This window comes from Buteo buteo, chromosome 20 (genome assembly GCF_964188355.1).
Source record: "Buteo buteo chromosome 20, bButBut1.hap1.1, whole genome shotgun sequence".
NCBI classification, from domain to species: domain Eukaryota; kingdom Metazoa; phylum Chordata; class Aves; order Accipitriformes; family Accipitridae; genus Buteo; species Buteo buteo.
The window spans coordinates 28,054,212-28,077,726 of NC_134190.1; the positions used below are offsets into that span (position 1 = coordinate 28,054,212).

At 37.6% G+C, this 23,515-nt stretch overlaps 1 protein-coding gene across 4 annotated transcripts in view; it reads right to left on the reverse strand.

The window, feature by feature from the left end:
* The window catches only part of ADCY2 (adenylate cyclase 2), a 196,326-nt gene that overhangs the window by 56,420 nt on the left and 116,391 nt on the right, over window positions 1-23,515 (reverse strand). For all 4 annotated transcript variants that reach the window (XM_075052496.1, XM_075052495.1, XM_075052497.1 and 1 more), the window contains 9 exons: window positions 17,193-17,341; window positions 15,860-15,971; window positions 14,673-14,800; window positions 11,556-11,714; window positions 11,052-11,184; window positions 10,546-10,722; window positions 9,168-9,211; window positions 6,464-6,544; window positions 1,552-1,621 (listed from right to left, as the gene is read on the reverse strand). In XM_075052496.1, coding sequence (XP_074908597.1) covers window positions 1,552-1,621; window positions 6,464-6,544; window positions 9,168-9,211; window positions 10,546-10,722; window positions 11,052-11,184; window positions 11,556-11,714; window positions 14,673-14,800; window positions 15,860-15,971; window positions 17,193-17,341 — 1,053 coding nt within the window. The remainder of the gene's footprint in view (window positions 1-1,551; window positions 1,622-6,463; window positions 6,545-9,167; window positions 9,212-10,545; window positions 10,723-11,051; window positions 11,185-11,555; window positions 11,715-14,672; window positions 14,801-15,859; window positions 15,972-17,192; window positions 17,342-23,515) is intronic.

Sequence of the window (23,515 nt, forward strand, 5' to 3'; positions counted from 1 at the left end):
CAAAAGCAGGCTTCTGACTGAGTTCTTTAAAGTCAAGGCTGGACTGGTGAGTCATTAAAAGAGACTGAAGGAAGATATTAAAAAGCCAGATCTGAAAGAACAATTAGTTCTTTGCCGTTCCATAGCATTCTACAGTCTAAAAGAGATTAGGCTCCTACAGGGAGCATCAACACAGCCGAATAACTTAGCTCCCTGATTTTCTCCCAAGTCCTGATTCCCTGATTGTCCAAAGCGCACATATGATGGTTTTCTCTCAAGTTCTCTTTCAGAATTATCAGTTAGTACCACCCACATTAAAATCTGAATGTGCTCCCAGGCAACCCTTTGATCCACTCAGTGTACCCTTTCAACACTACAGATGCAACCACATCAGGTGTAGCTGCTTCTCTCTCATGCCATCTTCTAAACAGCCTCAACAAGCCTTGAAATCTCTTTCACCCAAATGCCTTGCCAAGGGTGTACAACACATGCCTTTGGCAACTGGCCGTAAGAATACTATTCTGCTGAGCCGTGAAAGAATCTGAAAATTATTTCAGATGCCTTGAACTGAAAGATATCTACAAAAATAATTAAATATGTATTTGACCACCACACAGGACCCAGAGGATACTTGCACCTATGCTGTACAGTGTGAACACAGTACGGTAATACTTCCTCTACCCCATTCTCATCAGGTTCACTCACTTATCCAGCCAGTTGTGGTCAACCCTACCTCTTCCCTGAAGGACAGCATAACTGTTCAGCTATCAGCTATCCTATGCTTAGGGTAGAAAGCAGAAAGAGGCAACCCTCCAGTCTTCCTGCTGAAGCTGTGTCAGTATGTAGAAATACACTCAAGCTCTACAAGGCCATAAATCAAAGAAAAGGCCTGACTTTCCAGGCTAGTGGTCATGAAGGGAGGGATCTTTCATTCTGATCATTACTCCAAGGACTAGAAACAATATCATTTACTCCATCTGTACATACATGTCTCAAACATGTTTATCAAACATATTAGCCAGAAGAACACTTAGTGTGTTGCATCCAAGACAGCTAGGCATTTTTCTTAAAACATTTATAGTGTTGTTTTCCTGGAATGACTGTGCACAGCAAGTGCACATGGAGAAAACTAATGAATAACTGATATCATTACAAGACTATCATTACTACAGGTGGAGTCTTTGAGACATGGTTAAAGGAAAAAAAAAGCCAAAACCAGTGGAGTTTGATAAATGCCTTTTGAGGATGTAGGTGATGGAACTTAGGAATTCTTTGCTCCAGTTACATCAAATTTGGACTAGCAAACCTCCTCCCACTTCTGCGAGTCCATGAAAATTTCAAGAAATTCAAATGAACTGCAGAGCCCTACAAACAGGAAAGCAGTCTCAGACATCACATTCATAAAATTTCTTCCATAAATGAACTAAAATACTATTGTAAGGTTTGAGCACTTCTCCCTGCAGATGAGGTGCTGTGGCAATGGCTCTGTGTCACAAAAATAAGGGATACGAGCCTCGCTTAGGATGAGGCAAAGAAGGAATCAACTGTGAATTTGCAGTGAAAATAACTTACTTCTTTTTCCAGAGTCTTATTATAGAAAAGAAGTGATATTCTTTGAATGTCTTCAGATTTAAGCCACTGCCTAGAAGAGAAAAGGAACATTATAATTGACATAAGAATAAAGTAGTCCTGTCTTTTTATGAAATGCAGTAAAATAAGAAAATCACTTTGAATAAAGCAAGTTCTTGTGTATTGCAATGTGTATGGTGAATTGCACTGACAGTAAAAGCGGAAACTACAAATCCCCTCTCCCTTTTGGCTTCTACTGCTAATGTACACATGAAACAAAAGCTCAGATGAGCCATTCTTTCTGTGAATCATTCCTAAGAACAATCAAGGGAGAGATTTCTATGATGTAATTCTGACACTGATATTCCACTCATGTCCAAAACACTATTATTATATCCAGTGCACAAAAGAGAACCTGAGATGAAAACAGTCCTTCACAAGGTACCTTTAAGAAGCGCACTGTTACAATATGCAAGAGTGGCAGGTAAATCACACTTTACGAACTTCTATTCTGAACAAAAATGTAAAAAAACATTATTAAAAGAGGTGGGGTGATTTTGTCTTTGAGCTGTATTAGTCTCTTGACCATGACCCTGTACTCTAGAGGTAGATTTTGATCTTTTTACTGATTATAAAAACTTCTTGTCTGCTTAAAGATGAGAAATACTAAATAAAATAACTAGTTGCACTGAAGTGACAAAACTATTTTAAAAGAAGTGAATCTTGACAAAACCTTGACATAACCTTTACAAAATGAAATGTTCTAATATGAAATTCTATATTTATTTTAATGGACACTTGGAAAGAAACAGAGTATTTAAATTTTAAGAGGGTTAGGTTGTTTGCACCTTAAGGGGACTAGACAAATTTGATGAAAATATTTCAGCAGACTACTTCTGTGAACATGCAACATTTGAGCTTGACCAATAATAGCAGGGCTTTTTTGCAACCTTTCAAGCAACAACTTTAAATCAGGCTCTAAGCTAGTAGTGTAGCTAATGTCTTCTAAATAAAAGGGAATCTGTCTCAACTGACAGGCTGCAATGCAAATAAGTAGCAGCAACAAACCACAGTGGAATATATCCTAAATTAAGGTCCTGGGAGAATAGGGTTGGACAGAGTGGAGTGTAAGCTATTAGCTTTGATTTATGAAATCTGAAATATTTGTTTCCTTGCCTGTGAGACTGTCCCTGTTCCTGTGCAATCAGTTTCATTATAAAAAGGTGCTGAAAACATATTCAGCTCTAGGTATGTTTAATTAAAAATATATTTCCCAGTTTGCTCTGCAGTGGCTATGTCTGATCACAGGATTCTGAGAAGAAACAGATATGATAGGCTGTTGTACATATAGCATGATTTTGTTTGGGTCCAGCTGTAACCTACTGGAGAAAACATTCAGTTTGTAGAATATTTCTGGCAAACTGTGAAAATTAAGTGCAAGTCTTTTTCCATTCAGTTATAGAAATCGAACAAAAAGTAACCCTCTTCTCCAAATTGTTAACTCATTTCCCATTTTTTTCTTATGGTACCTGACAGGCAGATTAATTTAATTACCATTACCACACTGCTAAAAAGTTCTGTCTGCAGACCTACTCCCAAAGGCCTAATCTGGTCTGTACACACTTGATCGCATGTGAAGTCAGTAGTGCCAGTTAGAGCAAATGCTGCCTCATACTCCACATTACAAGCTTGCATTTTCTGGAGCTTTTAGTTCTACTTTAAAGCCCAGAAAAAGCTATACTGGTTTTAGGTAGCAGATGCCGGGAGGTCTGAGATGAGGGAAAGAGTGTAACACAGACAAATGGAAGTGGAGAGTAAGCACAGAAGCAGGAGCACAAAGCCACATACCTTTGGCACAGAGAAAAGGGCTGAAAAATTCTGCCTACAGTCTGAGTCCCTGATGAGCCTAAAAATTACCAAAGTATCTGCAAGTATGTGGGGATATGCCTCCTGGGAAGCTAGGTACCCAATTTCTGTTTATGTTCCTTTGAAATTTAAGGAACAACAGAGCCAGCCAGCTGAATTCTGCCTGTACCCACAGAGATGCGGGGTTTGATAGGGCTTGTCCTGACTGACAATGTACAGCAAGGAATTTTGCACAGAACAGAGCAGTCACCATGACTTAAAGAAAAAAGAGAGGAAAGAGTGTGTGTCTCTTGAACATAGCAACCTACTTACCAAAGAGCAGATAACTTTAGTTTAGCTCCCTCTGTAGGTATACATTTAAGTAGCAGATTGCTATCCATCCATCCCATGTCCTACAGAAGTCCCCTAACCACCAAGGTTCAGGGTGCCATAGCTAGGGCTGCTCATCCTCCTCCTCAGCAGGACGGGCACTTTGCAGCCAGGAATACTTTGTTCAAGGTACAGGGAAAAGAAACGCGGAGAAAGCATGATGTTACACCCTCACGGCTAAGGCACTCTGCTGACAGACAGAAGCAATTTTGTTTCTTGCTTGCTCTTTTAAATCTATATTTACGTATCTTTTAATGTAGTGCTCTAACAGAATAATAATGAATAAGCAGGTCATAACTTTCCTCACTGCAACTTTGCAAGGAGCACTGCCAACTAAATGTACTGCTCTGAATCATGCTATAAGGCCAGCAGGCTGCTTTCTAGATGCCACAGTTTCATTTGCATTCCAGAAGAAGGAATTGAACCCAGGTGCCCCGAGTTACCGACAGTGTGTGCATGTGGCACTTGGCAGTTTTGTGGAAAGATAGCTAAGCTAGCTTGTGAAGTAGCAGGAGAGCAGGGAGGGAGGGAGCCCAGAGAAAACACTATGCTGCTTTAAAAACCTAAGGCACCACTTCAATAGGTACTGCGCTATTTTACACTGTGTAAGAACAGTGATTCACTTGGACTACAACTTTGTCTTGGACTAAGAAGATCCAGACTCTACATTCCCTTATCTTCTAGTTACTGGCTGTTAAACACCTGGGAACGTAATGTCCAAAGACCCACATGTTATGACCATTTGCTTGCAACCAGTTACTTTTTTCACAGAATGACACATGATGGGGATGAGAAAGTCAGACCGTGCTGACAGCTCAGGGTGGAAGAAACAACGTCTCTGTACAAGGAATGTTTGCTTTTGAATCATTTTCATGCAATTTTCTAATTCAAAAGGTTAAAAGAATGGTAATTTTAATACCACATTTTATGTGCAATAATGTGGTTTTTTTTTTTAGTTTTCTTGATTCAGTCATAGACTTTACACTTAAAAACATTCAGAAATACCAGATTGTCCTAAGTTTGCTTCTTGATTCAGAAAAGCAAAAGATTTAGCTTCACAACCACTCCATTAGATTAATTGATAGTGTTATTTTCATTTTGCAGCCAAAAATTGAGGCACAAAAAACCTGCACAATTATAAAAACAGAACTGTGATTAGTTTTGTGTCCTAAATGTAGGAAATCTTTTATCTAATTTTTCCGAGTGCTTAGCATTCACATAGTTAAAATATTATTGAATTAACTTGCCATTTGGGGAATCAGCACTTTTGACAACTTATTCTCAGGTATCTGACTGAAATGATATCATTTAAGTGATTCATTCAGCAAATCAATACAGGGATAGGTAGAGAATCTAGTTTTGGAAGGTGGCATTCAGTCTCTCTGATATATAAGAACATTCCTTATCTTTCTGCAATTCCCCATGTAATTCACAAGATGCACTGAAACTTTTTCAGAAAGCTTTTTTATCACACAGATGTCTTCTATCCCCAAGCTTCTCTGAATTTTATGCACTAATTAGATAAGACAGGGATTGTCTGAGATAAAAGAACATACAGTATGATCACACCAATACTTTATTTTGACACATTTATACAGATGCTTTACTTTTGACATCAAACCATCATTGTTGCAATCCACTTATCAGAGCAAGTGTACCTGAAGACACATAAAACTTGGCAAAATTTATATAGCTGTTTTAGGCAAGTCTAGTATAATCAAAATGCTTTGCCTATCACATGACCTACCCTCTTTCACTGTATTCTTTGTATGACCTATAACTATCAACACTTTTCTATAAATAATTACTAAAAAACTATTTTCCTAAAGCCAAGTACCTTTTAATACTACTATCAGATGCAAAAAAACAAATGTGACATATAAGCATTTAATAATTAGCTGTAATACTCAGCTGATTAAGATTCTGAGTAACAGAAGTAGGGGGGAAAACATGTAATTCATCACAATTACTGTCCACATTTTTGAAGGGCAATTCCCCTATTTCATCAGATAAATATAAGAAACCTGAACACTTATTTTGGACTGGTATTGATTTTTCTCTGTCTTATCTATTCACCAGCAAACAGAGTACATCAATACCGCCTCCAGCTCTGCCTAGGACACAGAAAAAATACACGCCACGTTGCCTCCCCCAACAATTTCAATATGCCATCAAGCTTAGCCTTCTCTAAGAAATCAACCAACCAGTTGAAACAAAGAGATATTAAACTAAGATTTTAGGGAAAGTTTCTAATTCTGAGATGTTTCTGTGACAATTGTGAAGCACCAATTTTCACGTCATTCTGATTCCCGAGCCAGCTATTTCTTGTGTCTTACTTCTCTGCTCTCAGATGAGATAATTCTGCAGAGTTACAGCTATGAGTGCACAGATACAAACAGTTACAGAGCAAAAATCCTTTTGCCATGAAGATCAAGACAAGCCAAAAACTGTCACACCATGATTCACAGGCACTGTCTTATCCTATATAGTAGAAAATGTTACTGTACAGCCTACCTTCACAACATGCAGAGCTTCCTAGTGACACCTTTACTGTTTTCAGGCTTCTGTGTGCATGTGGGAGTGACAAATATTAAACACCTTCTGTTAAATAGTATAGTACCCTCTGTTGCAGATTTATGTCAAAGTTGAAGGAAGGAGAGAACAGAGGATAAAAACATACTTTTGAGCATTGATTCCATCAATGGCCTGGATCATCCTCTCATTCAGCTCCTCCTCAAACCTTCTTTTCTGTGATTTTGTTCTGAAATGAAAAATGTGGGAAGTTACTTTGGAAAATCATTACACTGTCAATAAACATTAACTTTAAAACAATGGGGTGATAGCTGGCATAAACTTGTGAGGATAACCACAATTTTTTAACATTTATGCTGCAATAGCAGCTATAGGCTTCAGGCACACTGAGCCTCATAATAAGCTCTTAACAAAGACAGCATAAGCTACAGTCTGACACACACACACAAAAAAGAATCCAGAGTTTAGCTGTCACGGAGCACTGAAAAAACAAACACAAGAAAACATTTTGTAAAAAAAAAAAAAAAAAAAACAAACCAAGAGAGTTCAAGAAATTCTGGTTGAAGGAAAATCTTCCACAGTGTTACGAATTCATGAAAAAGAATGGGAATATGCTCAAATTCATAAAACATTCCTGTTTCTTGTAGTTATTTTTAAAAATCCTTGTCAGAATGGTATGATGAGCAATAATGTGCTAGTGCACTGAGGCATAATAAGTATTCTCGACCAAGAGCCTGTTAACACTTCTTATCTTGGAAATATTTTATTATTTTTAATAAGAAAACTCAGTACCAAGGCTGAAATTAGTTTCAAACATATGCCATGTTTCTCTATTTATAACTCATAACACAACTGCAATGAAAAAAGGATCTTTTCACTGGACTCAGCATGAACCCAACAGAGGATCATCAGAATGGGTTTGTCTTTGCTAACATATGTTACTGCAAGCATCATCAGTCCTTTCAGCAGTTGTGCTTTGCTTAAAAATGGAATATTTCAAATATTGCCAGATTATGTCTCTGCCTCTTGAAAACTTAAATGCAGTGTTAACTCAGTAACAGTGTTTTGTAAGAAGTCAACAGTCAGATCTGAAATTTGACTCTTTGCTTACTGAAATTTTCTTAACCTACAAATTGAACCCTGTCAAAGGTAACACGGACTTTCTTCAACATCAAGTTTTGGGTTATGTCCCCAAAACTGATAACCCGTTGGAGGATTCAAATTCATACAGAAATGGTATTAGTGTACTTACAGTAACTTTAAACAACCCAACTGATTTCATGCCTATTCAATGCTACCAAACTTGGGTAAGAAAGTGTTTACAACTTATTTTTCACATATGAAACAATCTGCCTAGGAGAAATAACTAGACAGGTGAGGAGACATTACCTAATCACACTTGATCCTCTTGGCAGATCTCTAACAACATAAGACTACCATGTAACTAGGTAAGAGCTAAGCCTGCCACAAACAGAAGCCTACAGTCAGGCTTCAAACCCCACATTTTCATATTCTAATAAAATACTGATTTTCAAAGTGCTTATTATCATTTCAGCTGTCTCCTGTGGGAATGACTAACTAGCTAATCTAGTATCCTAGTTCTATGCCTCACTATGGACATTAGACTCCAGTAATGTTTCTAGAAACTCCTTCCATAATACGGTACCAAGACACATGGTAACATCTGTACCTTTTGGATATATTTTGGAGTGGACTTTAGAAAACAAAAGCGAGAACATCTCAGAATCTTAAAGAATTGCATTATTTGCAAATACCACAGTCCAATGATCTTTTTTTTCACCATAAGGCTGATGGAAGTCCTTTTGACATACTGTCCAAATGTAAATGCTCAGTTTTAAAATCAGAAACTGTTTTTATTAATATCATGCATATTCAGTCAAAACTTGTTCATCTTCTGGAATTTAGCAATATTTTAGGTAATTGCATAGCTCTCCAGTGATTTGTTGAGGAGACAGTTACCAAGCAGAGAGATGGGGAAGGAACAGACAGACACACTTGTTTGCATAACCAAAGACAATAAAAATACAGATTTTTTTAAGGGTTCTTTCAAACAATTTTATGATATTTGTGATATTACTTATAATCTTGCAAGAAAGACTTTATCTGAAGTGTTACCAGTGTTTAAAATAAAAAATAACCATTCCAGGTTTCTGACAGCGCTAAGATTGTTTTTTAAACAGATGTCATTCAACCCTGTTTCCATTTCTCACCATCTTGCCCTAGTCATTGAAGTACCAAGCAGGAGAATGAAAACTTAGAGCTATTGTGATAATGCAAACATTTTGTGTAGCAAGAGCACTACAGGAAGACCACAAAATACCTTTTGAATGTTTACTACTGCAAATGTACTACAGACTCTGAAATAACAAACCACAATGCAAATACAAACCAATTAACAAAATATATAAATGTCTTTTTTTGTACAAATTATTAGCTGATGTGACACAAATAATATTAACAGCCCTTTCCATCTTCCCTTTTCTTACCCCTCTGTGACTCCTCTCAGTTTACCTGCATATAATTTTCTCCCCACTGACAGAATAATTGGGTTGTTAGGAGAAATGAATCATAGCCCATCAACATGCTTATACTAATTCAGAATAATGCTATTTGTTATCAGGAAGTGTATTTGCAGTTCCTAAGTAATATGTCTGCCAAATCTGTTCCATAGCCCTTCTCTTTGTAAGAGTTATCAGCTGAAAAAATAGTTTGGGTGAGAAATGGCCCTCAATACTTGAAAGCATGCCTTAGATATATATAAGAATGCATATGAATGTATATGTATTTATATGGACTTTATATGAATAAGTGATTTTTTAAAATTAATTTACCTCTCTCTGCAACGCTGAAAATGATATTGCCCCATGGGAACATCCTAAAAACCAAAAGAAAATACCTATGAACTTTAACAGACTTTGAAAACATTAAGTTGCTTTAAAAATAGTGTTAAAAACAGGGTCAAGTAAGGAGAAAAGTTTCCAATACAAATACCTTTAGCTTTAGATTAAAACTGTCTAAAAGAAAAATCCAGCCAAGAGTGAAGATGGAGTGACCTGGAGACAAACTGATCTATCATTACAAACTGTAAATAAGTAATACAACAGTCTGAATCCAAGAATGTTTTGCTTTACTAGAAAGTCACTGCATCAAAGTCACCACTGTTTTAATGTAGCCCAAACTGCTGCCAGCTTCAGCAAAAACCACTGTTACGTGTTTTTGAAAAAAACAGACCTGAGTGGCCAAATACAGGCAATGGTCATTATTTTTATTGATAAGCAATAGCAGCCATCACAGCCACATTTATTTTGTGATTAATAGTGATGGCTGGGTACCTTCTGTAATGAACACATCACAATCCGCATTCTGATGCACTGTATTTATTGAACAAGATGGGTTAGGTGGCTCAGTCCTATGTTCTCCCATGTAACAGGAACAAAACTGAATGCGAATGTTAAAAACTATCAGAATTTACCTTTATGTTTGTACTTTTTAGAGGTGGAAGATAAAGCAATGTACAAGCTGTAGACTGACAGTGTCTTACTGACAGTAGTAAAATAGTGTTACCAAAATTAAAAAGAAATCTTTTCTGTTCAGTTTAAGAGTTGTAACATTGCACTGTAGTACTGCGAAACTCAGGCCGTCAGCCATAGCTGATGAGTGGTTAGTGCACCTTCAAAAGGTAGATGTTACAGTGAGTATGGTTCCCAGAGAACTCTTCTAATGAAGTCTACTCCAGGTAGCACAGGGATATTCTAACTTCACAGCCTTTGCTCCAGGATGGCCATGTTCCAAATGGAAAATGTGGCTAAATAGCCAATAAATCTCAGGGAATGTCTCTGTATCAAAAGTGTTTCTTCCCAAAGGTGCTGCAACCTGGCTTTAGGTTCAAAATGTCTTTCCACAAGGTGAACAGCAGCCACTCTACATGCTGTGACTGGGGCTTAAGCTCAAAGGGTAAAATGGTGTATTTTAGTAAGTACGTTGGACTGCTCACAATTCAGAGATGCGCTTATAGCAAGACATGGCTCCTTAGATTCTAATCCAAAGCTCACATGCCAATGGAAAAGCTCCCAGCAACTTCACTGGGTTTATGCCCTGTACAAACATGTCTGTCATCTTCTATCAGAAATAATCAGGTATTTAGCAGTGAGCACCTTTTCCCTTTCAAATACTGCTAAATTGTATGAAATGACATAAGTAGGCCCCTACTGTTGTGCTAATCTTGCCGTTTTCAGTGGTCATGCTGTCCCTGTGGTGCAAGTGTGCAAATGGCTTGGCTGCTCCCCAAGATTCCAGGTACCGGGTCATGCGGACAGAAGCTCTCATTTTGGCTCCATCAAGAGTGTGTCGAGGTCTAATGTGGTGCTGAGGGCTTCGCTTCTCTCCCTGGTTGACAGAGGATAAAAGGTGATATCAGCCTTGGTGTTCGTTACCTTTTGAAGCAGTAATGCATCATCTGGTACCACATATCTGCATGCTTAGGAACTTAAAAATGGAGAGATGCTAAGAACCTGCAATTCTTAATGATATTGCTGGGAAATATCAGAGACTTATTTCTGAAGAGCGGGAAAGATTTGCAATGCAAACATTATGTATTTGTAGGCATCAGTAATAGCTCTGATCAATATCTTATGGTAGTAAATTATTCAATAAAGACATTAGTGGTCCTGCTCAAAAATAACTCTGACTGGCCACAAAATAAAAGTACTACTAACCTTAGGATTGATTACAAAGTAAGTCTTAACATTATGCTCTTTCAGATATGGGTCCCTCACATCTCCATCCCCATCTTCCACTTTGTAAGCTCCATTCAAATGTGCCAGGGTGACTGAGGTGATGTGAACACGGCTGAAATTATATTTCAAAAGAATGACAGAATCACAAATACCAATCAAAAGCATAATTTGAACCTGATCAACCTTTTTTATTAGCTTTTGTATATATTTTTTATTTGCTACTTACTTCATTTACAGTCCTTCTAATCTCATTTTTAGAAGTTCTAACGGGCATAAATCTAAAGGTTTCCATCCACAAAATCTACTCCTTAAATCGCAGGAAATACTGAGTGCCTATTTTGTTTTTTTCTCCTAAAGACAGCACCAAGAATTAGTTCAGGTTTCTCCATGAGGGCTGATGGCTGAAGACATGGTACCTATGCATTTCTCCATGATATAAAAATCTACATTAATGTGGTTAAGGTTAACAGCAAAGCCTCTTACCCTGGGACTCCTCCAGCTTCCATGTGATTTGCCAGAGTAACATCATGGGACCACACATCGTACTGCCACTTCTGTAGCCCAATAACGCCACAAAGCACATTCCCAGAGTGCACTCCTACGCGCATATTAATATCAACTCCAGTTGCATCTCTCACTTTCCTGTAGTTGAGAGGAAAATCTGTGTTAATATACATAATAGAGCCTTTGTTTTCTTTTAATTTACCAGTCAAATTAGCATTAGAAAACATTTATTTCCTTTCAGCATTGCCTCCATTCTTTTTATGCTAGGATTATTTTTATGTATTACCTTTCCTATTATCTATATTTGTAACTATTTGTAGTAAATATTAATTTTCAAGTCTATGTGTGAAGTCCCTTCTTTTATACTCATCTGAAATTATTTGGGAGGGCTGAACTAAGTAGTGGAAATGTTCAGTCTCATGGTAGAACCTAGGGACTATTTTTGGTCTACTGGCAGCTTTTGGAAATCTGGAACTACTGTTATGTGCCCTTCTACCTGAAGACCCTAGTATCTACGTTGTAGACCTTCTCCTGTCTGTCATATCTGAGAGAAAGGATGAAAAACGCAGCACCTCAGGATATTTTACAGGCTGGTGGCTCACACCCTTTTTGGGGATATGGGCTCAGTGCCATTCAGGCTGTGGAGAACATAGCAGCCTTCCACATGCTCGGTGAAGGCTGCACCCACTAGATGGCTATACAAAGAATGAGAGGCCACACTCACTGTCCAGACCACATCTAAACCTTGACCTTTCCAGTGACTTTAGACAGAGCTGAAGTATCTGTTCACCCCAACCCAAATCTCAGAAGAGCCCTACACATAAAATAGACACCAACTTTTCCAGAAGAAGCTCTTCTGAATCACAGGTGCATGACTAAAGTCAAACAACCAGAACATTTTCAGACATATGTCATATAGGTACCTAACTACATATGTAGAGAGTTATAAAATTAATTCAGATGCCTACAGGCTTATATAGTTCTAAGAAATGGGAAGATTGTAACTTAAGTGGACTTGTGTATTTAAGTCTCAGCTCATGTGGACCAAAGCCTAACCAGTAATAAGGAACATGTACATACATTTATCTTGGAAGAATTCAGAGCATTGATGGAAGGAACAACTATAGAGTAAGAAACTCAAATGGCTCCTGTATATGAGTCAGGTTCATAGTTGTAGCAACATCTTCAGTCTCAATGATGAGAATCATGAGCTCTGTACCTTCTGAATTACAGAATTAAACTGGCCTGTTTCTCTTCTTTTATTTTGAAAGGGAACATAGAACTTAACAGGCTTAATTTGATATGGTAAATCCTACATTTAAGCAGTAGTTCTCAAGTGTTCTTTTTCTGGGAAATGAAAATAACAGGAGCATGACTGAAAGTATTTTGTTAAACTGTGTTTTCAAGTTATTAAAAAGAAGAGAGGAGAAGTTTTTTAATTCCTTCAGTCCTATCAAGTGTTTATTGGTATCTTTTCACTTTGCCATTTTACACTGCTCTCATGTAGCTGACATACTTGAAAATGAGCAGCTTGTAAATGATCTTTGCATGACAAATGCCACTTTGCACAAGGAATATGACCCAAGCTTAACACTTCGGGGGGGGGGAAAAAAGTGTTTTACAAAACTGGGCAAAGTGGAAGAGGAACATTTAACCTCTAGGAGTGCTTGTCGAAAGGCTGTCTGCTATATTCTGCAGAGCAAGCCATAAAGTCTGCTTATAATAAGTTCTCGAGACTTAAGGAGGGGAGGAAGTAGACTATGTTCCAGAACTGAATCTTCTCTTCCATCTCACAAATTAAAGAAAACATAGAAGATTTTAAATTAGAAGTATTACTCTGGACCAAATCAGGGTTTACTACTTCTCTCCTGTTAATCTAAATAGCAAACTGCTTTATTTCAGTAACTTAGGCACTGAGGGGTCAGTTTGCACCTCAGTGACTGAATATAATGAAACCTCATATCTGACAAAAAAGATATTTTACACAGAGTGAGTGAAACATATATTAAGTGACACACTTCCAACAGCAAGAGTATTACTACTTCTAGTTTTATATGTGTTAACTGTCAAAACTTTCTAGAAACTCCTCACCTAAAAAATTAATTACAGAAAAGCTGAAACTAAACCTAAACCTGGGGTCGAGTAAGACAGGCATATTTAATTGCTTCTTTAACAACATGGGAAGTAGGTGTCTCAGCCCAGGAATCTGTAAGCCATTAGAAATGTCTTTGGTAGACATGCTCAGTATCACTCCACGGGCTCAGGGCTTAAGGTATCTTAATTGTGAAGGGGCAACTGCTCCTGACCACCACTGAACTCCAAACTCAGGAGAAGCCAGGAGCTCTGGCCTCTCACAGAGCCATTTGACTAACAGGCAGGTGGCAGCATCATGGCTCTGAAACAAGCAAAGCTTCCAAGTCCTAAGTGATGTCTATTGGGATATTTACCATCTTGGAATCACAGAATCACAGAATAGTTGAGGTCAGAAGGTACGTCTGGAGATTGTCTAGTCCAACTCCTCCTCAAAACAGGGCCAGCTACAGCAGGTTGCTTAGGGCCATACCAGTTGGATTTTTAGTATCTCCAAGGCTGGAAACTCCACAACCTCCCTGGGCAACCTGTGCCAGTGCTCAGTTGCCCTCACAGTGAAAAAAGTGTTTCCTGATGATGTCCAGAGGCACCCTCCTGCATTTCAGTTTGTGCCCATCATCTCTCGTCCTGTCACTGGTCACCACCAAAGTGGCTGGCTCCATTCTCTTTGCGCTCTCCCTTCAGGTACTTAAATGCATTGAGATTTTTCTCCCTCAGCTTTCTCTTCTCCAGGTTGAACAGTCCCAGCTCTCTCAGTCTTTCCTCATATGAGCAATGTTCCAGGCCCTTAATCATCTTTATGGTGTAGTGACGAGATAGCCTGGCACAACCCAACATCTTAAAACATTTCTTTGCTAAGGCTGAGATCAAGATTACCATGCTGGACCTTGTAGTAAAACACAGCAACTACTGCAGGTCTGAATGTTTCAACCAGAAGCACAGCAACAGATAGACCAGCAACAACCTTTTTATTATGGAATATTTAACAAAAAGTTCAGCACTTACTTAATGGCTTCACACATGTCCAGTCCCATTTTCACACAATTCTTGGCATGATTTTGAAGAGATATAGGTAGTCCAGAAACACAGTAATAGCAGTCACCTAGGATTTTAATTCTCATACATTCATTTTCCTGCAGGAAAAAGCAAGGTGAGATGGTCACTTTCAATTTGAATTACATAAATGAAGGGTTACTGTTACAAAGACTGACTTAAATGATATTAGCAAAATCATTCTACTAAAGCTTGTTTCAGTAGAGAAGGATTTGGCTTGCTAAAAAAGAAGTGCTGTCAGTTTTTTAGGGATGATTCCTCCATCTGTTATGGTCCTTAATGGGCAAAACCAGGAAGCAAGGTCACTGCAAACCATTACCCGCAGCGTGGTTCACAGTGTAAAGTACTGAGTCAAAGTATCATGTACTCAATCTAAATAAAGTCTTTTTGTTTGAAATATGAAATCAAAAGACCACATTTACATCTTTGTCAAAGTACTATGCAATACTTCCTGAAACTAGCCACCATAATCTTATTTCTATCTTTTGAACTCTAAGGCAATGCAAAGATTTTTTTTTTTTTTAACCAATACTGGAGAATAGTTTTGGAACTAATAAAAAACACAGAAAATTTTTACCTGTTTTAGTGTTTCTGATTTTACTTTCACACACAGCATGAAGTTTGATGTGATTTTTATAAAAATGACACCTAAATAAACAGAAGAAAATCTTCTGACTGTATTTGAATCTTTTCTTGAGTAATCAAAAAGCTGTGGTCAGTAATTAAAAGTGCTTCAATCAATATTGTCTCTCTTGTCCTCCAGTCTCTTAAATGCTTTTTCAGAAATCAGAAAACTGACTGTATCACTCTTCTATCTCGAGTTTCTTAATTCTTGTTATTGTAAAAAATCTATTTAAAAGAGTTGTTCATCTGCCATTAAGCTTTATCAGGCTCCATGAGCTGTCTCTATTGGTCCTATCAGAGAGAGCTATCTTGGGTTTCACAGACTGTCACACTGGCAGAAACACACTGTTGCACTCAGACCAGAGCCAGATTTTTTCTTCACACGTTTCAAGTCTAACCTTCCTGCCAAAGCCTCAGAAATGCTGCCTGAAGGTAGAAGAGTCCCCAAGAAGAAAAAATATTTCAAAAATTACTTACTTATTCAAGCTAACAATAGCAGCCCAGTAGGAACCCACCTTTGCAATCTGATCAAACTTGCCAAACAGCTCGTTTAGCATGTGCACCAATTCCCCTGGCGAGCAGTCACTGGCCAGGCGAGTGAACCCCACGATATCAGCATACAAGATGCTACAACAGAAATGAACAGAAACTGGGTCACAGTTTCCTTCTGCAGAACTCAGATTTATGAATCAACAGCAAAACCTGAAACTAGGCATTCTGGACTTCACAGAGCTATGCCTGTACCCAAAACAGCCACTATTAAATGTGGAGCAATAAGTATAACTGTATTTATAGGTAAACCTACATTTACCTTTACAGGCATTACATTTAGAGGTAATATATACCTATATTTACCTTTATAGGTATTACCTTCACAGGTATTACCTTTATAGGTATACCTATATTTATAGGTATTTATAGGCATTCTATACCTGTATTTGTTACAGTGGAGTAAAAAAAACAGAAATCTTTTTCCTACTCACAAATCGGCAATATAATAATAATGCCAATTATTTCAATAAAAATGTTTATTGTCAGAAATTGCTTAATAACTTTTTATCATTGTAGACATTTTCTGTCTAGAATTACCTGTCAGTGATATGCAGCATGGAAGTCTTTGTTCACTTGTTACTCTATTAAATTCAAGCTTGACTGCTAAGATATTCAAGCCATACACTATGTTTCTATTTACCAAGAAAACTTGACCAATTCATAGAATCAGGCTAAGGAAAAAGTATTTGTGCTCACAAGGGACAATGAACTTCCTCAAAGTCCTGCAATACTTGCTTTAAAAAAGTAATTTCTAAGAGTGTCATTCAAATTAACTTGTCTAATAAAAAAAAACCAGGCAAAACAACGTGTAAAGATGAAAGAATATTTGAAATACATGGTGAATTATTTTTCTAACGTTGACAAATTTCTAATTAATAAATAATTAGATTTGTTAGCAGAATATTTTATCTCAGATACTGTGTAAAATACCTATGTGATACAGCTGCCTCTATTTACATTATATAAAACCTGAGAAATTGCTCCAGTTAAAGAGAATTACAAATTTAGAATAACATAACTGACACGAATTACAATTTTGACTAGTATACATGAAAGCAGGATTTGGTACCTTAACCTGAAAAATTAAGACATTATAAAGAAAGCCTGTTAATGTGTGGCTTTTTCTAAACAACAAATTGGAACATGGAATTGTTAGCAATTGATCAAATTAATGAAAACTAAACATTAAGTTGCTGAAAAACATATTAAACCAATTATTTTCTTAATTGCTCTTTTAACACTTTCTTTTCAAAATTTTTCTGAATGTTGTTGATACAGTTTATTACAGTACAATACCTTACATTGGTGTGCCTTTTGACATACAAATTGTGGAAGTTGTTGGTGTTTTCCATCTGGCCTGCCTTGGGACCTTGTAACCGCTGAATAATCTCTGCCTTCATTTCCATGGCAATGTGAGCAGGCAGTAAAGAAAGTAGAAGACGCTCCTAAAATTTAAAATGAAATGTCCACAACTTCTTTAACGAAATTAGCATGGAAGCAATACTGTGCAACACATACACTACTTTCAATACCCTAGAACATGTCAATGAGGCTTGCACTCAGGCATTTGCCTGGTATGGCCTCCAAAATTAATCAGTTCCTTGAAGAATGTGAAAGAGATATACACATTTCCAAGTAATATCCAACTTCTTCAAGGTTTTATGTGTATTAGAAAAAGCTTAAGCTAAACTTAATGTCTGAAGAAGCAATGTACAGTAATCTATTTGATATGTGAGTAGAATGCAGGAAATACGGATTAGCAAATAAAGCAAGAGCTGCAAGGACTGTTCAGAGGACTTCAGGGAAATGCAGTCCAGTTCAGGGAAGAGTAGGCTAAATCTTTTTTTTTTTTATGTATTTTAAGTGTTTAGTCATAGTTTTAGCAGTTGTTAGACTGAAAATGAAAAGATAAAATCAGGACACAGAACATATTGAAAATGTTGGACTTTTGCAGACTAGTTTGATACATACTCTCCCCTTACTTTAACAAGGCATTTGATAAACTAAAGTTTTTTGAAAATATTAATCTAAAAGGAAATTGAGTATTTTTTTTAAAAAAACTACATATTTTTCCTTATCTTTTGTTGGTATTATACTCATGGTCTTCTCCTGGTGAAAGTCTCTTACATCAGTACATTTTAATTTTGCCCATTTCACCTGTGACAGCTTTTCACTGAGTTCCTACTTCTCTGGAAAACTGGATCAACAAGGGAAAAGCTAGAATGCAAAAAAACCCACCCCAACCTTCCTACTCCACCTCAAAACTGAACAGGAATTTCCCATTTTCTCATAGGCAGAGCAGAGCAGCTAATTCTGGCTAAGCACAAAATCCAGAACCCTGAACCAGTGACAAGGGGGAAGGCAGCTGTAAAAGCCCATGACAGAGTCAGAGGAACAAACAGCTAGGCCATAAAAGATGACGACCTCAAAATGTGCATGGTTTGCCGGTGCTCCTCACAGGGATGTGTTCTCTTTGGTTCACAATATGCATTTTTGCAGAGTTTTTAGTTCTATTCGTGAAGGTACCAGAAGAAGTGTAACCATTAATCCAATGCTCAGCCTGGGATAATTACTCCTGCTTAGGTCTAATGACCTTGAGTAGAGCACGGCAATAAGAGGGCTATAGACTCTCTGGTATTTGCAGCTACCTTGGCTATCTATCTCTGTCACATATAATAAAGACTTCCCATTCTTCATAGCATTTGTGTACCTGTGAGCATAGCATTAACTTACAGGAGGCCCTATGAAACTGATTCTGCACACACTTTGTAAAAAAACTCTATTTCAGTGAATCAAGATAGAATCTTGCTTTGTTGCTAAGTACTATTGAACTAATCACTTTTTTTTTCTTTTCACTTTAGTGAGATTTAAAAATAATTTTGATTCATGTATGTATGGACTGCTCTTTATTTTGCATACTAAGGCATATCACATAAACAGTAAGACAAGTCATGAAGTAATGTTCAAGGTGAAGCATACCTGTCTCTAGTCTGACTAAAGAAGGCAAGAATAAAACAAAAAATGTACTGTTTTCCTACTGCTAGGATCTCAGATTTGACACATCATAACTGAGAAGACTATATACAATTGACTTTTCATCAAAATGTTAATGCAGCTTTATTTCTTAAATGCAAGATTAATTTAGTAAGTTTAGGCATTTTAGCAAATAAACATCCAACAGGCTGATATATTTTCATTTCTAATGTAGTCCGCTGGTCCTTGTTGGAGGTATTTTGCTAACTTATAAAGAATGCCTGCAAAACCAGTGGATTTTCTCCATAATGAAAGCTTACTTTTGCAAGTTGCTCTTTATCTAACAGAAAGTTGCTGCTTTGTGATGTACGGGATGGGTCAGGACTTGTTACTAATTATCATTAAATAGTTAACAAAGAGGTAAGTGCTCTTTGCTCCAATTTTACATTACTGTGCTCCTGTTGTACCGTGGCTAGTAAATGCAAGCTAGTTCACTATCTTCCTACAACTGTTACGATTCCAAACAGGCAGTGAGGCAGACACTCAACATCCAGGTTACTGCTCATGTCTTTGAAACCCACAGAGGCTGGCAAAAGCTCAAAGAGAAAAGCAACAAAAGTTTTCAAGAAAGCAATAGAAAAAGTTTTCATAGGAAGCAGCATGAAGTCAACTACAAGCTAAAGAATCCTAAGAGGAAAGGGAAAACAGAATGTCCTCGTTTTGTAGGGGACAGCAGGAGAGACAAGGTATTTCCCCTCCAAAAAGGAGGCCAGACCACTATTCCCTTCTGCTCAAATGTCCTGGTGAAGCTGTTCACCACACCAAAAATTCCCTCCAAAGAATGTTTTCCTTCCACCATTTCCAGTGTACAAAAGAGAAGGTTACAACCAGAGGTGACTTTAGAGAACTGCAATTGGTGAAGCACATTGCAAAATATCCTGCCATGCCCAGCTCCACCCAAACACTGCAGCCGACCTCTCCATCACGCAGGCTGCGAGCGCTCACATTTCAATCCTGAAGTTACCACCTGTGTGATAATGTGTTATCAAGTCACATATTACATTTCATGCAGATTGTTAATTTTGGTTTCTTTCACTAAAAGACAATTGTGAAAGCAGCTGAATCTCAACTATTAATGAAGACGGTGGCTGGGCTGGTCAGCTAGCCAAATACAAAATGGTTACAAATACAGTGTTCTCTCTCTTTCTGCTAAGAGATCCTAAGGAAAGCAAAGCATTCAAGAACAGCTCTTCCTTCACGTTTTGTCATCTCTCGTGGCTAAAAAGAGCATAGTTGAAGAATTAAAACCAATTACTAACCAGATTGTAGTGCCTGATGTTGTGCACTGAAATTTCTGCAGACTGGAACAGTGTGAGGAACATAGCAAATCAAGACTGCTGCTAATGATGGCTTTTTATTTGATAATACATTCTGTACTATTCTCCCAAAAAGACAGAAAATCTGCACTTCAAAACCTAGGTGAACCAACATACAAGACCCTGACTTTAAGACAAAACACTTGCCTATTTGTAGTAGACAGAGAAGCCACTGTAAAGAAAAAAAGCCAAAGTTTTTATAAGAAAAAAAGCCAAAGTAATTCTGAAAGCAGGTCAAGATGCAGCATTTAAAAGTCTTCAGACTAAAAGTAACACTACCTGCTTCTGGTGAAAGAGAAACTGCTGTGCTATGGCAATAATGAAAATCCCCTCACAAATGTCTTTCCCTGAAATATTACCAACATGACCTTACAGCCAGTACACGTGATTTATGCACACAAGACTATTTCCAGGCTGCCCATGTTCTCTGGGGCTACGCTTTTCCCTCAGCACTCAAATCACTGGTAGCTGAGACCTTTAAGTCCTAGGGATAAAAGACAGAGCGCACAATCCATGCTGAATACACCATTACAGCGTCTTTTAGTACTGTAGGGTTAGGTACTCCTTTCTTCTCTGAACAAGTCCATCTGGATCCCAGTAGATGGCTAGCAAGTAGTCATCCTTCCTGGATTCTCTAACTGAGGATTTTCAGTGGTACCTGTCAAACTGTTACTTGAGTTCCTGTTCTCTCAGACTCTCACATCCAAGTTGACTTCCTTGTCAGAATTTTCCCTGAATTATACAGATGACTGTAGCAGTCATTCCCAGTTACTCATCACTCCCCTAAAGCTTGATAAACTCTAGATGTTTTTTTAGCTAGAGTAAGTTAGCATATCTCAGTTAAGATCATAGCACTGTGTTTGTTTTTGCAAGGTGGCAATTGCATTTGCAGTATCTTTCACAATCGAGGTCATGCTGTTGTTACGCAGTAAGCAAGCAAAATACCCTCAAATGCTCAGTACAGTACATTTTCTTAAGTGCGTATTTCACAGATCAAATTCTTGTTGGCCTGAGGCAATAATGCTTTATTTCTTTGCTCCTTCCTGTTTTGTTATGTAAACTACCAATTCTGATTCACTCATTTGTACAAGATTACATGACTATCAACTCTTTACCGAAGCATAAAAAATTCTAAGAATTTATAGATTTAAAGGCCAAATATTCTTCCATCTAGCCTGATCTCTTGAATAATATAGACAAGGGAATGTCATCATGGGGAAACAAAGGTATTCCGATAGGGCTTACTACATTAAAATTAGCTTAGCGCCTTACTCTCAATGGAGAGAAACCGTCCTTCAAGGCAATTCACCGAATCTAATACTGAATTCCTGCAGGGGTCAAGTCTCTCTCTCCCTCTCTCCCCCCGCCCCTGTGTCTATGGAGGGAACTGCAGATCCAAATTTTGGTGTTATTGGAAGAAATGTCCATCTTCATTGTTGAGCTGCTGATGTTGAAAAAGTCTGCAGAAAAACTACATATATGTAGATCAGTGAAGGATTATAGGGACATTTTTGTCCCTCTAATCCCATATAGAGGTATTTTCGTCCCTTACAATGTCATTTAGGGCACTGAATATTGAATCCTACTTTTATGTGGGTTGGGTTTTGTTTTCAGATTCCTGTGGCCTATGTTTAATCATCTATTTAGCAAGTTTGACAAACCAGGTCAATAAGTCAGCACTAAGAGCTCTAGAAGCAATTAGCCTATACATGCATCCAGCTTCACAACAAAGTTTACAAATAAACATGGATAAAATAAAATTTTCAGCTGCCCTTGAAATGTATCAAGAACTAACCTATAAGAAAGGAATCTTGTGACTCCTGATCACACAATGATGAATCAGCCATGTGGCTGACAGAGATGGTGATCAACAGGGTAGTTTTTTGCCAAATTATAGTACTTTTTACCCAGACCTCATGCACATTCTCTTAAACACACCTACTAGAATAAACAGCTGTAAATTGTTTTTATTTAAAGCTAACTTGGACGCCTAACTGGGAGGGGAGATGGTTTTTAAAAATTAGGCGCTATTATCCTCTTAAATTTAGCCTATGTTAGTAACCTCCATCAACCTTATTACTTGTACTGAGACCAATAAATTGCATTTCACTCACACACACCAAGAAAGGTATTCAATCTTGATTACAGAGACATCAAGAGATGGAGAATTCATTAAGTCCTTAGCTGTTTGTTGTAGTGGTTAATCAGCTGAACTGTTAAAAACTGTTAAAAATGTGTTCTGTATTTCTTACTTTGAAGTCTTGGGCCTGTTATATCTTTCTCAGCTCAAGATTAATGTCTACACTCTTTTTCCCTGTAAAGTTAAACACTGATCAGATAACTTAATTTTCTTTTTCATCAGGTAAACAGACTTAGCTTCATAAATGTCCTGTTCCTAAGTACTTTCTACACTCTCTTCTCTAAACCCTCAACAACATTCAAACGTTTTTTGAAAGTTCATCTGACACAAATCCTAACATTGTGCTCCAGTAAACAAAGACACACACACACATACCCTCCTGCCTTATTCCCCTCAGTATGTCCACAACTTACGCTGAGCAACTTTCTGCTGTAACACCTCTGGAGTTCCCTGTCTGTTATGTCTCCGAAATATTTTTCAAAGTTGCAGCTTTCCAATTTTCTAGCTATGACCCACCCATACTCTTTGCTTTTAGAATTTTGACTTTCCAGACAGTTATTATAAACTGTATTGATGAATAGAGTTTATAAAGTATTCCATATTATGGTATTTACTAGCAGACCAATATTTGCCTTTTCTGCAAAAATTATTGTCTGTGATTGTCTTCACATATCTCCTAGATCATTAATAAAAAATATGTAATAGCATAAAGGATGAGAACTAGTTCTTGCAGAACACGACACACATGCCAATTCATTGAAAATCTCCACTCATTATTTCCAGCTCCCCCACTCAAAATCCACTAGACTGCTCTTCTGATGGGGAGCAGTGTCAGTAGTTTTAATCAGGATGCCCAGCATCATTGCATCAAACGCCTTACTGAAATCTACTGCTTTGGAAAAGTTACTTAGCCCAAAGCTGTTCCCATTAAAAACTGAAAAACATTTTCATATGACTCTGTTTCCTACAAAGTTGTTGAGTACATCACTCTATTTGCTTCCAAATATAAAACCATCATAGCAGCATCTTTTATTTCATACTGATTGTTTATACCCTTTGTATCTAGTGGCAGCCCCTTCCTTTGTTTGGCTTTTTTCCTGGAGTACTTCCAAAACGCTGTCATCAGCCTT